The 19084-nt window shown below is 34.5% G+C and overlaps 1 protein-coding gene across 1 annotated transcript in view; it reads right to left on the bottom strand.

Moving 5' to 3' along the window:
- Positions 1–18490: 18490 nt before the first annotated feature.
- The window catches only part of LOC113087423 (zinc finger BED domain-containing protein 1-like), a 1824-nt gene continuing 1230 nt past the window's right edge, over positions 18491–19084 (bottom strand). The window contains exon 2 of the mRNA XM_026255585.1: positions 18491–19084. This exon is cut by the window's right edge and continues 79 nt beyond it. Within this exon, the coding sequence (XP_026111370.1) occupies positions 18491–19084 (594 nt within the window).

Raw genomic sequence — 19084 nt, 5'->3', positions numbered from 1 at the left:
TTTTATTCAAGAACAGATCTCTGTTTTATGATAATTGGTTAAGTACTTGTTTTTTTGGTAGAGCAGTTGTTTGAAAACCACAGTCTTTTGTTCAGGTACTCAGAATATCTCTCCAAATACCAATAAACCCAAAATAATTTGCCATAGTTATAGGAGCTATTCAGATTTGATTCAGACCCTACAAAAGAAAATATCTGTTTTTTAATTAATTAAAAAAATTACTGTACATCCACAAATGCACATTTTTAAGCCGTAAATTTTTGTCTTCTTAAAAGAAATGGAAAATTACTTGAATATGATCTGTGCATCTTTTAATAAGAAAACTATAAGGACTGTTAGAATTTGCTCTGCTTTTGGACTCTTTGCTTGATTACTTGTATGCAATATAACATCCTTCTTATTATTTTATATATTTTTATTGATTAATTATTTGTTGATGTGTCTTCTGATACTGACAATGTTGCTGATATTATGTGTTGTATGGATGTTCCAGTTTTCAGCAATAAAAAAAAGAAAAAAGAAAGAAAAAAGTACCGTTCACCCAAAAATGAAAATTCTGACCATCGTTCATCTTCAGAACACAAATAAAGATGTTTTTGATGAAATCCGAGAGCTTTCTGACCCTACAAAGTCAGCAATGCAACTACTGTACAAGGCCCAGAAAGAATGTAAGGACCTCTCAAAATAGTCCGTGTGACATCCGTGGTTCAACTATATATTTTTTGAAGCTATGACAATGCTTTTTGTGCACAAAGAAAACAAAAATAATGACTCTCTTTATGGGGGGGGGGGGTGAAATGCTATTTCATGCATACTGAGTTTTTTACACTTTTAAAGAGTTGGATTCCCATGCTAAACATGGACAAAGTTTCAAAAATTAAGTTTTACGTTTGAAGGAGTATTTCTGTTCCCAAGTTGTCACAAGTTTCGGAAAGTTTTTTTCATTATGGCTCTGTGTGACGTTAGATGGAGTGGAATTTCCTTATATGGGTCCTGAGGCACGTCTGCCGGAAGAGTGCGCTCCCGTATAGCAGAGCACTGAGAGCACAACAGACTTCACTGATCAGAGCGAGAGCGAAATGTGACAAAAGAAGTGTGTTTTTGGTTGCCAGGGCAAGACAACCCTGCACAGATTACCAAAAAAAAAAAAAAAAACAGCATTAAGGGACCAGTGGATGGAGTTTATTTTTACAGAGCATCAACGGAGTTGTGCAAGTGTTTGTGTTTGTTCCCTGCATTTCGAAGATGCTTGTTTTACAAACAAGGCCCAGTTTGACGACGGATTTGCGGATCGTTTATTTCTTAAGGATGATGAAATCCCAACGAAAAAGGATCACGATCGTGTGTTGGAACCGCAGTTGGTGAGTAAAACTGCTTCAGATATCTCTGCCTCCTTGTTAGTGCGTCCCCTCCCATGCCGGAGACCCGGGTTCGAGCCCCGCTCGGAGCGAGTCGTTGCTGCTGCTGCTTTCGTTCAGTTTCAGCCTCTGGATCTGATTCTGGATCATAAATAAACGGCTGAATCTGACTGTAAGCCATGGTTTGTTTTGGTTGGTTTTGTCCTCACGTGTCACAGCTTCCAAACGCTCTCAACGCAAAAGCCTACTGGCGCTCGTGATTCTTTAGCTCCGCCCACACGTCACGCCTACAGCCGGTCGTGTTTTTCTGGGAAAAATCTGTACAGACTATCTTTCTCATATGAATATAATAAAACTAAAGACTTTTTGGAGTTATGAAGTATGCAGTACTACTCTATATGTACTCAAGATTAACAGGATATTGAGTGAAAACGAGCATTTCACCCCCCCCCCCCCATAACAATTATTCTCTTTTGTTTCAGTCTCCTCCATCATTCACGAGATGAGAATACCATTACACAAGCGTGTGCATTCCTGTTCTTGTAAAAAAGGCTCAGCGCATGCATGTTCTATCAGAACACGGCTCCTGCGTCAGCACGCATGCATCGTGGTGCTCTCTTTAATTTAGAAATAGAAATAAGCTGCAAAGTTTAATACTTTGGAGTGTGTGCAAATCCCTGCAACAAATATGAAAAAGCATTATGACTAATAGTATAATGATGCTTGCAAAACCTAATAAGTGAAAGACAAAAGCATTTGCAAAGCTTGTGTTGAACTTGTTTCGATTAGTTAGCATCTCTATAAACCTACACACATGGCATCGTCAGCTTCATTAATAATTCTACCTGAGTGTCAATAAATCTGTGGGGGGGGTTCTCGATGAAGTGGGAACACACACTCATAAATCAGTGAGATTACAGGATGATATTTCACGATCTCATGTCTTTTTCTGTCAGTCAAACGAATAGCCTCCCTCACAGTGATAGCTCATGAATCCTAGATTTGTTTTCAAAATGTCAACGGTGCAATATGCAATCTCACTGACAGCGGCAAAATGCCCTTTAATTATTTATTTACCCTTGGCTGTCAGTTAAAGAGCTGAGGCCTGAAGAAGAGAGGTCAGGTAGAAACACAAGCATGCATTAATGAGAAAAATTCCTCACATCAAAACAGCAGAGGAGGCTGAAATTGCCTATTGATGAAATGTCCACAGCATATGATCCTTTGTGCAGCTTAATTGCAATTCAACAGCCTATTTAGGGTGAAATATTTGTGTGTCTGTGACGTGAATTGAGCTCAAGTTGTTGCCCTCGGGAAATGATGAGTGTCAGTTTTGACAAGTAGAAAAATAACCTCTTGCCAGAAGAGGACTACATTTGAGCAACATTTACTACACAGTGTTGGGGAAGATACTCTAAAAACACAGCTTGCAGATTCAACATTAAAAAAAATGACTCTGTCTACCTGATTTCTCAACTACCTGTCCTTTTGAGACACTCTTAACCATACGACCATTTATTTAAATTTTTTCGCATTTCACTCATTTGTTGACTGAAAAAAAACACCTCTAAAAATAGGGCACTATAAATAAACAAACCATAAAACACTTAAAACCAGTGCTTTAAGTAGGCTGGTATGCACCCCGCTTCCAAATATAGCTCTTGAGCGTACTGCCACCTCTCCATGCGCCCAGAACGTGCTTTTAGCATACCAGTATGTTCATTTGGACTTCTGTTTTAATAGAGGTTTTAATCTTTTGCCTTCACTGCCGCTTTTCAGAGCGCCCTTCACAATGCACGCTTCCTAATTCTGCCTAGTTCGGAGTATGGAGCGTAAATCATTTGAACCAGTTTGGGAGTTCGGAGCGGGATTGAGTCAGTTCGGGAGTTCGGAGCAGCTTCGCGGATCATTTGAATCAGTTCGAGAAATCGGAGCGGATTCGCGAATCATTTGAGTCAGTTCGGGAGTTCGTAGCGGGTTCGCGAATCATTTGAGTCAGTTTGGGGATCGCAAATCATTTGAATCAGTTCGGGAGTTCGGAGCGGGTTCGCGAATCATTTGAATCAGTTCGGGAGTTCGGAGCTGCTTCGCGGATCATTTTAATCAATTCGAGAGTTCAGAGCGGGTTCGCGAATCATTTGAGTCAGTTTGGGAGTTCGGAGAGGGATCGCGAATCATTTGATTCAGTTTGGGAGTTCGGAGCGGATTCGCGGATCATTGAGTCAGTTTGGGGATCGCAAATAATTTGAATCAATTTGGGAGTTCGGAGCAGCTTCGCGAATCATTTGAATCAATTCGAGAGTTCGTATAGGGTTCGCGAATCATTTGAATCAGTTCGGGAGTTTGTAGCGGATTTGCGAATCATTTGAGTCAGTTAGTTAGTTCAAAGCGGGTTCGCGAATCATTTGAGTCAGTTCGGGAGTTCAAAAGCGGGTTCTCGAATCATTTGAATCAGTTTGTGGATCGCGAATCATTTGAGTTAGTTCGGGAGTTCAAAGTGGGTTCGCGAATCATTTGAGTCAGTTTGGGGATCGTGAATTATTTGAATCAGTTCGGGAGTTCGGAGCGTGATTCATTTGAGTCAGTTCGGAAGTTCGGTGCTGGTTCGCGAATCATTTGAGTCAGTTTGGAAGTTTGAATACAGTAATGCAGTAGCTCTTTAGTAGCTCTAGTATTTTTTCAAAACCCTTTTGCACATTTTATTTATGTTCAGTAGTTCTTTCTAGCTCAAGCAAATCCAGAAAATAATAAAAGCATTTATTACTAAGGTTGCCTATTGACTGCTGTATATAAAAGCCCTTTAATATAGTTGTTGTTACCTCAGGGGATGAGGGGAATCATCAAAAAACATTTATTTATTTATTTTATTTATTTATTTATTTTTTTTGGCTATAATAGAGTACTGCACCTCTTTTGGGCCACTTAAAGCACTGCTTAAAACTATACTAACAGGACAAAGGACAAGCAGGAAATAAAACCATAATAAACCTGAATTAAGCTAGGTGCATTTACTAGAGAAGTAGCTAATATTACAACAAAAAATGGTTTTAAGTCAGTTATTTCTTTTTTGCTGTAGTGTGTCAGTAGTTAATATCCGTTTACATTTTCAAACATTATTTTTGCCATTAATTGTAATAATCCAGTGAGATGTTTGTTTGCTCAAAGAGTCTGACAGCAGCCAGTGTTCACACAGAGATCTGATCTCATCTGGAATAACATGAAGAAACAGAACAAACTGAGACAGACTCAATCCAGAAAAAACTGTGCAAGTGTCTCCAAAATGCTTCAACAAAACTGCAAAAATCTCACTGGATTAGTACAATTAATGGCAAAATAATATATATATATATATATATATATATATATATATATATATATATATATATATATATATATATATATATATATATATATATATACATATGCATGAAAATACATGTAATTATTTGAAATATATACATGCATGTGTCTGTATTTATATACATAATAAATATACACAGTACGCACATATATATTATGTAAACAAAAACTTTTAATTTGGATGCGATTAATCACGATTAATCATTTGACAGCACTAATATATATATATATATATATATATATATATATGTATATATATATATATACTGCTAGACATGTCACTAGAGATCACCTTTTGTAGAGTCAAAAAACTACCAGATTATCTGATCAACCCTGTGGCTTTTGAAAGTCTCTGTGGAGTAGAGATACTACACACACACACACTGGGAGTAGCTGCTCATTAGTGCTCACCATGCTGCTTGTGACAACATCCATTAAAAGTAAACCAAAACCAGGCGTTTTTCACTTTACCTGTGAGCTATAAGTATCAGCTTTGTACATTAAGGAAATAAAGGTCAAAGGTGTCTGAGGTTAAAGACATCCTCAAGTTTTATAGAATGATGTTCACATCTTAGTCACGACTGCTAAGGCAAGCATCACTATTTCTGCTGCTGAATCTTATAGACTTATAAGGTGTCCTGGCTGTTACATTTCTAAGACAGGACTTTTTTTTTTTTAGGAGGAAGATAAAAATGGAGAGTGGAAAATAAGTCTGAATTGTGAGGGAAAACAGCTCTGCAGCCAGCAGGCATCATAAAGGCTATGCAAATCACTCCGCCTGTCTGGCTCGTTAATATTAAACACGGGTTATTAGATGGAGCAAAAGCCTGACCCCTGGAGCGGCTCACCACACCTCCTGAATAATTAATGGCGTCTGATTATGTTAATCAGGAGCGTTCCAGGAGAGCAGTAAGGATTTGCTCGCGCTGTGGGCTTTTCTTTTTATGCCCTGTCAACTCAATCTGTGTTATTTCACTACATGCTTAGGTTTAGGTTTTGATAATGTTTTGAATTAGTCTTTATTTGTATCTTTTTTATTTTCATTTGTTAAAGTTTTAGCCATTTTAGTTTAATTTTTATGTTTCATTTCAGTTAACAAATGTATTATTATGATTATTATTATTATTATTTAGTTTTAGGTTTTAATGTTAGTTAATGATAATAACCCTGATCTTAGTCTACACACAATAAAAAAAATAAAAAATAAATAAATAAAAATATGATTAGTGCTTATTGTGTTTGTTTGAAGTTGTTTAATGTATATAGCCCTTATTTAATTTTTATTTCTGTTTTGGTTATTTTAATATTCTAAGTTAAACTTTAAATTAGTAATAATGCCTTGGTAACTAGCTGAAAGTTTAAGATTTTTATATTTTATTTTATTTCAGATAACCTTTATTTTATCTCATATAATGATTTTTTTTTTTAGGCAATAATAACAATAACCCTGATCATGTCCGATCATTTCTTTTTATATTTTATTTAATTTCAGTTAACATTTATTTAAGTTCAAATCCTTATGATTTCATCTTTAGTATTAGTTATTATAAGATTTCAAGTTAAACTTAAAATGAGAAATGATGCCTGAAATACAACAAGTTTAATATTTTAATTTAATGTTTTTTTTAAATAGTTTTAGCTGAATTTTATTAAATGATAATAACACTGAATTAAGTTAATATTTAATATTCCTTGAATTAATATTTGAAGTTAAACTTAAAATGAAAAAAGATGCAGTGTCAACTAGAAGAAATAAATTAAGTTTAAGATTTTTATATTTAATTTAACGTTTATTTTATTTAAAGAAACTGTTTTTTATGGTTTTAGTTTTAATTTTATTCCATGATAATAAATCTGAATTTACTCACGTCTGATTATTTCATTTTATTTAAGTTAGTGTTTATTTGAATATTTTAATTTAAACATATAATTAGAAATTGGCAACTAGCTGAAAAACGAGAAGTTTAAGATTTGTATTTTTTATTTAAATTTTCAGTAAGGTTTTTTTTTTTTTTTTAAAGGTTTTAGCATTAATTCAAGTTATAATTCCTGATAATAACCCTGACTTTAGGCACAACAACACACAGTGGCAAAGGGCATTTGATTAGAGCTTTAGCCTGACCTCCACTTGACCCCTCATTTGTACTAGATCTTTCTGCTGGTTTCGTCTGGGGATGAAGACCTGCAATGAATGACCAACGGATCCCACTGAAGAAGATCCAATCAGTCACCGCTCAGCAGAAACTCATCAGGGAGAAAGATGGCCAGTGGCTCTCGGTCTTCCCCAGAAATGATACGATCAGCATCTGCCAGTAAGACTGTGCTCAAGGCCATTCTTTAGCTTCAATATCCTGAAGGAGAAGATGAAAATGATTGCTAAAATAATGACTTTGCGAGGCTGGCGAAAAGATTAATATGATATATACAGACAAAATATGAGATTTGGTTTCAGTTTAAGGAATAGCTCAAGATTTATTTTTTAGCAAAGTCTTATTCTCACAGATACTGTCCTGTCATAAGAACCCACTGTTAAAAATGAGCGATCAAAAAAGAGGTTTCAGCCATAAAAGAACCTTTCAGTGATCTGTTATAGTTCAGTGATATATATACACTCTAAAAAACGCTGGGTTGTTTTTTCAACCCAACTGCTGGGTTGAGGCCGTTGGATAGGACTTTGGGATGTTTTAACCCAAGTTTGGGTTGAAAATAACTCTCTTTTTTAACCCAGCGGGCTGGGTTGAGGACGCGGACGTGAAGGAGAGCACGCACGTCAAGTCAAAATCGTACGTCTCCTGTGCGAGCAGCCGCCATTTTCTCAGCGTGATAATAGCGAGAAGCGAGTGAAAGACTATGGTAAGTAACGTTAAATATTCAAAATGTAAAGTTATCTTTTATTGTTTACCCGGTTGTATGAAAGGCGGAAGGTTTTATGAAAGGCGGAAACAAAGGAGATTAACGTTATATATATATATATATATATATAAACGGACGCGGTTTTCGCCTCAGACACGGAGGTCTTAACTGCCTCATGTAACGTTACTGAACGGAGGATGTACTTTTAATATAACGTCTGTGAATGTATTTTGTCATATTTACATAAGATTTTACATTATCTGTTCTCTTTGAGGCGTTTACAGACGGTTATGGTCACGGTTACGCTCATGTGAATTTGTCTTTTTTTTTTTCGCGGTTAAACTGAATGTATGTTTGTCTCCTAAAGGAAACGGCATTGTGTAGTAAAGACTAGCATAATTATTTTGAGGCTGTTGAAGTGGTAACTGTTAAAAGTATTATTTCAGACTTGTCCAGCTCCTGTCTTCATTGTCCTCGCGCTGAGAGTTAAAGACACAGAAGCTGTTTGTGTGAGGAGTCACAGACCTGTGTGAGGAGGAGGAGGAGGAGGAGGAGGTGTTCTTCTGAAGAGGGGGACAGACGGTTTAAGGAGAGTAAACTTCAGAATAACATCAAGTTATCTTTATTTTTACTAAGACTAAAATAATGTTGTTTTTTTAGATGTTGCAATCCAGAGACAAGATAACTTCATTCTTTTGAGACTGATGTAAGTTAAGTTATTATTACTTTTTTTTTTTTTTAGAAAATTAATGTTTATGTTGTGTCCTGCCTGTTAACTTCACATTTTGATGCAAAAACAGTGTGATTTTATATATATATATATATATATATATATATATATATATATATATATATATATATATATATGTATATATATATATATGTATATGTTAATATTTTATTGAAACCATTGATGTCCCTCTTTGCAGAACTCAAACTAACTGGAGTTAAGGACACACAAGTCTGCTTATGTGAGGAGGAGGTTTTCTCAGCTTCTTCTGAAGAGAGGGAAAGATCGTTTAAGGCAAGAAAACTTCATAATTTCATGTTATCAGTTGTTGTTGTGTTTTACTAAGAGTAAAATAATGTTTGTTTTTTGTTTTTGTAGATGTTAAAAGCAAGAGACATGGGAGAGCATCATTCCTTTGAGATTTATGTAAGTTATTTTTAGAAAATAAATTTTTCTGTTGTCTCCTGCCAGTTTACTTCACATTTTGATGCAACAACAGTATGATTACGTGCTCATTTCATTAAGACCATTGATGTCTTTGTTTTTTATTGCAGAACTCAAACCAACTTTGGAGTTGTCTGATTTGGAGAGTCATCATTCTTGGTCTTCGCTCTTAAAGGTAAAGTCCAAACAAAAATACATTTACTTGCCCTCAAGTCATTCCAAACCTATAAGACTTTTGTCTGTCTTTACAACATAAATAAATATATTTTTAGTTTTCTCATAATATTTGTTAATCCATTTATAGTTTAGATAATCAGTATTTTCAAGCTTCATAAATATAGAGTTATTGTAGAAGTAAATTCTGATATTTATATATGAATACATCTTAAATTATATGATAGCAAACATGTATGTTCAAAATAAAATACTGGTCTCCCAGACCAGCAATGGAGGACACAAAAAGAGAATATTAAATATATTCATATGCTTTCCAAAAAATGAGCAGAGTTTGTATGAGTCTGGAAAAACATGGGGAGAGTAAATTATGAACATTTTAATTATTTGTTGAACTAACGGTTTGAAGAGCAGCCCTCCATGTACATGAATATTGTGAGGTATGTGAATGTCATGTCTGTTTTAATGTTTCAGTAAAGAAGCTTTCTGAAAGCGATATTTATTCAAACAATATCACCTGCCCTCACACTAGTGCTGCCATTGTAGCCTTCCCGAGAGCTGTGATAGACAGACATTAAACAACCGCACAAAGTGTTGAAACTTTAAAACCGATTATTTACCTATCCTTACGGATGTGAATACACCTCTACCTTAAAATGGATAGTTTAATTAAATGTTTAATTTTTTTTCATATGTGTTTCTCTTTCTAGGCCGCTGATGAAGAACAGGCGGTGACTGGGATGAATCCTGGTGAGAGAGGAGAATCTTCTTTCCCCTAAACTGATGCAGCAGTGGTTTTAAAGGAGGACGCTGCCCTGGATGATGTAGAAGATGTCACATGCTGTGCTGATGGGGCTTCTTCATGATTACATCAATTATGCTAAAGAGATCATGAAAAGTGACCGTGATGCATGATCTGTATTCATGGACTATGAAACAAACTGTAAGTGTATAATTTGTTAAAAAAAAAAAAAAGTTAAATGCTTTTTCTGTGTTGTTTAGTAGAAGAGTTTACACTCTGTCATTCATACACCTGCTCACATTCTTACACACACACATGGGTCTGTTAAATGTTATAATATCAAAGTTAATGTGATTTATTTGTGTACTGTCATGCCAGAATAGTTGGAAAAAAACCTAACTAATTGTAAATTTATTGTATGTGTTTTCGTATATTTTTATACAATATATACAATTGAACAAAGTCCAATTTGATCTTAAGTTATATTCATCAAATGTTCAATGCTTTGTTTATGAACTCTGTAGCTGTTAATGCCATCCTTTTCTGCATTTCTTCTAACATGTTACTTTTTGACTTTTCTCTTGTTTTTAATAAATATTTTCCTTTTGATAATTATTATTTGTGTGTAAAAGTGATATTTAAAATGAACAACATTTGTAGGTTTAATGCCTAGCTCAATTTGGGTTAATTTTAACGTAGAAATGCATTGTTTCCCCACATGGCTGCACTCTGCGAGTTTATTTTCTGCCAGCAGGAGGCGCTAAGAGCGGGAGAGGTAGGTTTCTCCGGTAACGGCTGCAGAGCGGTGCTGAGCTCACAAACACTGCCTTATCAAGCACATGCGAAATGATATCGAACATGTTCTAAATACAGTAGTTTTCCTTCTGAAATACAGTGATAAAAAACACCCGCTCTGGTTTTTGAAACCCTGCAATATAGTCATTTTAAACCATAAAAAAGGCAACCCAGCAGGCTGGGTTAAATATGATAACCCAACTGGTTGGGTTAAAACAACCCAGCGCTGGGTTCGTCCCTTTTTGACCCAGCGCTGGGTTGTCAAAATAACCCAAATTGGGTTGTTTTCAACCCAGCAGTTTTTAGAGTGTATATATATATATATATATGTGTAACCCACAAGGGTAACCTTTATATACTTATAATATACCTATATATATATATATATTTAAAAAAACATTTTTCAAGTTACAAAAACATATATATTTTTTTTCAGTTTTGGTTAAAGGCATAGTTAATTCTGTCATTAATTGCTCTCCTTCATGTCATTCCGAACCCATAAGACCTTCATTCTTCTTTGTAACACAAATTAAGATATTTTTGATGAAATTGGAGAGCTTTCTGAGCCTCTATTGACAGCAACACAACTGTCACATTCAAGGCGCAGAAAGGTAGCAAGGACACCGTTAAAATAGTCCATGGGACTTCAGTGGTTCAACCATAATGCTATGAAGCAAGAATACTTTTATTCTGACTTTATTCAACAGTTTATTCTCTTCTGTGTCAGTGTCCGACACAATTCATGACAGTACCCCAATTCATGTATCACAGTTTAATCATATTTAACAATATTTCTGTTGTCAGTGTGTTTGCAATCAAGTAAATGCAGCCTTGGTGAGCAGAAGAGACTTGTTTAAAAGCACTTAGAAACCCGGACTTTCTCTGAGTTTGTAGTCGTTTTGGTCTGCTGCAGTACTAAGTGGCAGCTAATTAGTGCAGGATTAGCATTCATGTGTGTTCGGAGAAATTTAAAGGCCTTCTAGGGACAAGTTGGTCATAAACACTGATTCATTTCAGCTCTGTTTCAGCTGGGATAGTGTTCATCGTTTGCTTGTAATAGATTTTTTTTTTCTGCAGTGTTATTACTGGCAGACTGTAGCACCTGCGAGTGCCGCTAATGTGCCATCTTCCCTTCAGATGCTACTTCACCAAACACTGTTGCCAGCGTAACCGTTTCATAAAATTTCACGGCTCGCCATCTGCTCTGGCCAGACGGCAGCTTACTGCGCCTCATCAGCAGCTCAAACGAGCTTTAACACGCTGATCTCAGCCGCTGAGCCAGACAGGTGCTTCGTATCGGATAAATACCAGCAGCTCTTCATCAGCACACTTTTGGAAAAGAGAAGAAAAAAAATTCAATACGATTTTTGGACCCACTTTATATTAAGTGGCATTAACTACTATGTAATTAAATTTTAATTATTAATTTGGTACAATGCACTTACTGTGTACATACATGTTTTAACATTGTACTTATATTTGAAAAATATCTGCACATAATTACATCTGTAATTAATTTCTGTAATTACATGTATAGTTACACGTTAACCCATCCCTTACATCTTAACACACCCTTAAACTTACCCATACGACCAAATCTGTCCCTAACCTTACCTGTTTCCCACCTCAATAGCAGCAAAAACAAAAGTTGCAATACAATATGAACATAATAAGTACATTGTATTTATGTTTTGATGTAAGTACATAGTAGTTAAGGCCACTTAATATAAAGTGGGACCAGATTTTTTTTTTTTTTTTTATCAGCAAGGATACTAAATTGATCAAAAGTGACATTTCTTATTTGAAATAAGTGCTGTTATTTTGAACTTTATATTCATTATAAAACCATGAATTTTTTTTTTTTTTTTATAAATGACCAACTAATGTAATTTTTTTCATAAACATGTCAATATGCCTCATTGGAAAACCCTATTAATACAAATATTTTATTTATTTATTTATACATAAATGGACCAACTTACAACTTGACTGGACATTATAATACAAATATTGTGTATAAAAATAATTTATTATTTATTATTTTTCTTTTTCTCCACACATCACATCTAAAACACAAAATTATATTTTTTATTTTATTTAGTATTTACATTTTTTGCATAAACTGACCAAATTAAAACCTGACTGGAAATTACACACAATTAATATATTGTCTATGAGTGACATTTTACTTATTTATCTATTTATTTATTTATTTATTTATTTATTACAAATCATATATATATAAGATTGGGGAATTATGGAACGACTGAGAACTCATAGTGTAAAAATATGTTGACTCTTAATATATTTTTTAATATAAAAAATATCTTTCTACATTTCACTCTTCTTTAACTTGTTTTCTAATCTATCTTTTTTTAATAAACCTGGCAATGTATGAATATTGTTGGCTTAAAGACATATTGTTTGTTATTTTCTAAGTCTCTTGTTGGTAGAAATGTCTACTAAATGAGTAACTTAATGATTTTCTTGTTTTTTATAGTGAAAGTCTGAACCTGGCTCAAAACCAATCAGCATCAAATATTCCAGAGAGCCATAATAAATAACTTGACAGGTGACAAACATTTTTTATGCATTATTTACAGTCTGTTTAATACAGACACAGAGCACCTGTATATAAAACACAGAATGTGAGATAAACAGTAAAAGTAATGCCTTCCTTCTGCTGGCACCTTCAGCTTATGATAACACAATAAAAGCGGCTGATCCCACATGCCTTTCTTTTAATTATTCTTTGTCTTGTTTGTCTTCACCGCTGTTTCTCAGTGTTTTCTGTAAGAGCCGCAGGGCTGAGCTGTATGATGAGATAGATGTGCTTGTAATAGTCAAGCAGCGTGAGTAAAACTAATGATTATGATTATGATGATGAATGGGGAATATGTGGAGTTAGAGATGATGGTCCCATTCTGTTGGTAAACACTGGAACTCTATCTTCCAACTCTATCTCTAGATCATACAAAATGCATGTTATTTTTTTTTTATTATTTAGTACTGTCCTGAGTAAGATATTGTACATAAAAGATGTTTGCATTTAGTCCACAAGACAAAAAATAAAAAATAAAATAAATAAATGCTGAAATTATTAAACTAACCCCATTCAAAAGTTTGGGAACCCTTGTAAAGCACTCCAAATCGGATTCAAGAAAAACGCAAAAGCTTCTAGAAGAACAGATACAGAAATGTTTCCATGTCTGGTGACAGTACAATTAGGCACAACCTACCGTCTCTGAACAAACAGGTGTTTCATTTGCATAACAGCACAGCTTGCATGTGAAAATACACGTTCCACGTCCTGCGAGGTCTTCGGTTACATTCGTCAGAATATCTTGAGCTCGACTGCTAATGTGTCGCTAGTTTCTTTTAACTAGAGAAGAGATAGGCTGCAGACAGATTCTGGAGTTTTCTGAAGAGAGGAAAGACAAAACATTTGATTTTATGGTAAAATAATGTTGAAATCATTGTTTTATAAATAAATAGCATGAATCTTTTTATAAAAAAGTTGCAAAAAAACAATAATAATAAATAAATAGCATGAACGATTTTATAAAAAATAAGCTTAACAAAATAGCAAATATATTAAATCATTTTATAAATAGCATTACATATAATAAATACTTTTATAAATAAATAGCATGAATCATTCAATAGATAATTAGCATATATCATATAATAAACATTATTTTATAAATAAATAGCATGAATCCCCTTGATTCCCAGGTGCAAGTCCTTGCATGACACATACATTTTTGTAGCATTTTCAAAGTTTGCTTGCATTTTTATAATTTATTATTATTTTTAGTCATGCAATAGTCATTTCATTGCTATTATTTGTTATGAGCAGGTTTTCTGAGCTGGTTATGTATTGCATATAACCAAGTGACTAATAAAACATAAAATAAACAAGAATATATAACATTTTAATATTTGCATATTGTCTGCTAGCATGCTAAACAAACACACACACACACACACACAAACACAAACACAAACACACACACACACACACACACACACACATATATATATATATATAATCTCTGTAATTAAGATGCTAAACGGTAGCTCCCCAAGACAGAGTACTGTATTTAAGCCAATTCAAGTATTAATAACCTCATTAATTGAACAACATAATTGTCTATCAAGAGACTGGCTGCTCTGCGGGTTAAGAGGGGAAGGGTTAATTTTCTCAGGGAACCAGTCATGCATTATTTACATACGCAGATGAATAATACATCGAAGCGGCATAACCCCCCCTTCAGCAAACCTGCAGAAAGCAAATGATTTTAATATTCATGGCTTGCGTGAAAAACTGCGAGCTGCGGTTGCAGAAAACAAGAAAGACTACTTCTCATCTCCTCCAGCTATAAATAAAAGGTGCACAGGAACAAACTTCATTTATTTTGCTAAACAAATGACTGACCTGGCAACACTTGTGGTAGAAACACAAGAAACATTAGAGAGATAAATGGCGCCCGTGATAATGCACTGTAGAGAAGGGTGAGCACACATATTAACATGTATATTATTATGGGAAAAATTCTCTGGAAAACAGTGTTATGAGGAATAAAATGAGCAGAGGGATTTATCATGTACTCAAGATGAGGAAATTATCATGTAAAATCACACCAGCCTCACAAAATCATTATTATACAGCAGTAGTAAAACAAATGCAATCTATCTGGAATACAAGAGTCTCCAGAACAGTGGTTAAGGGAATAGTTCAGACAAAAATGAGAATTCTGTCAACATTTACTCAGTTTCATGTCATTTTAAACCAGTTTGGAAGACAGAATTAATGCTCATGTTGTTTTTCTCAGCTGTTTGGACTCTCGTTCTGACGGCACCCATTCACTGCAGAGCATCCATTGCTAAGCAAGTGATGCAATGCTACATTTCTACAAATCTGATGAAGAAACAAACTCATCTACATCTTGGATGGCCTGAGGGTGAGTGTTGCAGTTAATTTAAAATTTTGGATGAACTATTGCTTTAAATCTCTGTTTTTAGACACCTCATATTTCATCAAGGCACTTAAATGCAATAACTGATATTTTTTGTGAGTTTGTTTAGTGTTTATATGTGGTGGAAAGTCCTCCTCAGCATTAATTACCAAATATGACAAGCAACTTGACAGGCGTGCAGAGCTCATTATCCGAGCTCACCGGAAACTTAGCAATTTACGAGTGAGGCAGACCAACCACAGGCCAAATTAATCTGTGCTCTCTCTCTCCTTCCAGCTAAAAAAAAAAAACTTTCTAATATTCTCATTAATAGGCTTGTGCTCTGCTCCTCATTATGTGTCAAACATTAACCAAGGATCCAAACGTTAACAAAGAGTTGAGGAATTCACGAGGAGAATGTTCACATAAGCCTCTCATTCGGTTTTACAAGGATGTTCTCAACAAGGTCCTTTAATCGACCCATGTTTCTGCTGAAGGAGGAGCATTAGTAGGAGCTGCTGTGTTTGATCTTGAGGAGAGAAGAAAGAAAACGAGTTGTGAAAACATTTGGTCGTGTGAAACAGTAAAGCAAAAAAGAGCTCACTTTGTTTTATATTTATTTATTCTTAGTGCATGTGTAAATTACATTTGTGAACTTTTGTGGATATTCAGTGTCTCAAGAAAAATGAAGGAAGAATAACATAAATACAGAAAAAAATATATATTTTTATAACCTCTCACAATAAAATTCATTTACTGTCACTTTAAATTAATAAATCAATAATTTATTTTATATTTAAACTTGCAGAATTAAACAAAGTCTAATAATTAAACATAGTTTAACATAATTTGACTCGTGAACATATACAGTTATATCACAAATTTTGTTAAGGTGTGCAATTACTTTAAATAACCAGGGGAAAAATAGCACATTAAAGACCAGAATACCATAACATTATTATTTATTTTTTTACTTGAAGTGAACACCCTAAAAACACATAGCAGCCCTTTAAAACACTCAAAAATAAAATCCATGTAATATCCAAAGACTAAGTAAATTAACAGCACATCTATTTTTTGTAGTGATTAATTCATATTCAGTCATATGCGTTATTATGGGTGGAGTTGTATTGCATTGCTCGATATATCCACATGCATGTTGATCTAGTAACTAGCTCATGGATTTAAATAGCACTTGAATTCTCACATATATAGATTAGTTTGAACATGCATATGATGGCATGGAGGAAAAAGGGCAGATAAATTCTCAGTTTCAAGGACGTTTCCATATAGAAGATATGGAAATGAATGGAAATGAAGATGTGATAATCAGCATAACGAAAGGACATTTGTGAAGCGTAATCCTTTGGTTTTAGAGAGCGCATGTCCTCCACACTGTCAGAATTCAAGAGACAGCAGCTAATGTAGGTCAGATGGTTTACAGTGGAAAACCACACTTATATTTTGACAGTAAGTCAGGATATTGTTCTGCCGTGAAAGAGAAAGCAATGCCATGCACTTCAATATTACTGCAACGCAATTCAATAGTAATTAGAACATAATTTCTTCAAGAACAAAGTTTTAGAAAAATCACTGTTACTAGTTAACTATATAGACATATAAAAATAATAACCAATAAAATGACATTTTAACAAAAATTAAGATGAAAAAATAAAATATATAGAGTATACATATAACAAAATTGCTAAAACCTTATCTAAAAATAAAAAATATAAAGCAATTCAAAACATGTTTAAAAATTATAATTATTATTTTTTAAAGAATTTGATAGAAATACACATGAAAGTTTAATTATATATAAAAAAACAATACTGTATGCTTTATCCTTTAAACTTTAGCTTAACTAATAACCTCGGTATCAGAAAGGATCCTTGAACATGTGTCCTCCACCTGTAGGCTTGTATTTCAGTTAATTTCCACAGAATTGGTGCACATCATATTTCACCCTGTATCCTGACAGGCACTGGCCCACACAATGTCTAATGCATATGAATTTGCGCTCAGGGGGAGCAGGGCTGAACAGACTGAGAGTGATCATGATGAAAGGTCAAGCACCTCAAAGCATTCACATGCATGTTGACAGACAGACCACCCAAACTCATACACCAGATCAGCTGGAGAACATTACTTGATCCTCTTTAAAAAATAGAGATCATATCCTCCACTTAATAAGTATACCAGCACTGGATTTGATATTGTGTGTGTGTGATGTGTATTGTATTGATGTGACATGTTTTTCTATCCCGGTGGGGACTTAGACCTGAATACACACAGACTCATGAGGTCCCCATGGGGAAACAAGCGTATAAATCATAAAGAATGATATTTTCTGAGAATGTAAAAATGCAGAAAGTTTTGTGTGAGTGGTAGGTTTAGGTGTAGAGTGATAGAAAATACGGATTTAAAGTGACGTGACATTCAGCCAAGTGTGGTGACCCATACTCAGAATTTGAGCTCTGCATTAAACTCATCCAAAGTGCACACACACAGAGCAGTGAACACACACACACACACACACACACACACTGTGAACACACACCCGGAGCAGTGGGCAGCCATTTATGTTGCGGCGCCCGGAGAGCAGTTGGGGGTTTGTCATGTTATTTGACATTTATTTTATTTAAAATAATGTTTTTTTAATGTAATTTAAGTAGTGCTGTCAATCGATTAAAAAAAATTAACTAATTAATCGCACAATTTTTAAAAATTAACTAATTAATCGCACAATTTTTAAAAATTAATCGCGATTAATCGCAATTAAAAGACTTAAACTTTTTGGATATGTAAATGGAAAATGTAAATAATTAATGTAAACTCAAGACAAAGAAACTATTTAAATTCAAAATATGATTGTTTATTGGAATTTTTGTTTAACTTGTAACACAGATGTTGAATTCTAAGTGGACTGGAAAAAAAATTCCAAAGTATAGTCATTGCAAATATGGAAATTGGAAAATAATAATAATAAAGGAATGAATACAAACAATTATACTCATTGTAACGTTGTATTGCTGAGAGTTGAGAACATTAATTATAAAAGTAGAAACTATTTTGCTTAGTCCTCCTTTACATTCAGCCAGTTGCTGAGACAGACCAGTCGGTTGACATTATCAGGAGACAATGTGGCCCTTTTCTTTTGAATGATGTGACCTGAGAGTGAGAACAGTCTCTCACAAGGCACCGTTGTAGCAGGGGTTGACAGATACTTGCATGCTATTGGTGCCAGCCTTGCATGTGTTGCTTCTCTCTTTTTCCACCACTGTAGTGGACAACCCTCCATGTGCAATTTGGGCTCTGCTTTATAGCGGTTAAGACACTGTTCTATGGACTCTTCCTCTTCATCTGACTCTGAATCAGAAGAAACCAGCAAGACGGAGATCCTTCTCTTCTTTGGTGGCTGTTGGTCTGTTGTCTCTTTAGACTCTTGTTTTCCAGGACTCTGTGCCATTAACAGCTTGCTTAGTGAAGCCCACACCTCATTCCTTTCATCTTTGGGAAGACACTTTAGGTCTTTAAACCTTGGGTCAATTGCAGTAGCGATCTTCAGCCATGTGAGATTAGTGCTGTCCTTCCTTTTAGATAGGTCTGAAGTAAAATCATTTTTGAATTTAACTACATAGGCTGGATCATCCTCTGTGGACTCCATAAT

The sequence above is a fragment of the Carassius auratus genome, chromosome 5, assembly GCF_003368295.1.
Source record: "Carassius auratus strain Wakin chromosome 5, ASM336829v1, whole genome shotgun sequence".
NCBI lineage: Eukaryota > Metazoa > Chordata > Actinopteri > Cypriniformes > Cyprinidae > Carassius > Carassius auratus.
Note: the sequence above shows the minus strand (reverse complement) of the source record. Positions and strands in the feature narration are given on the sequence as shown.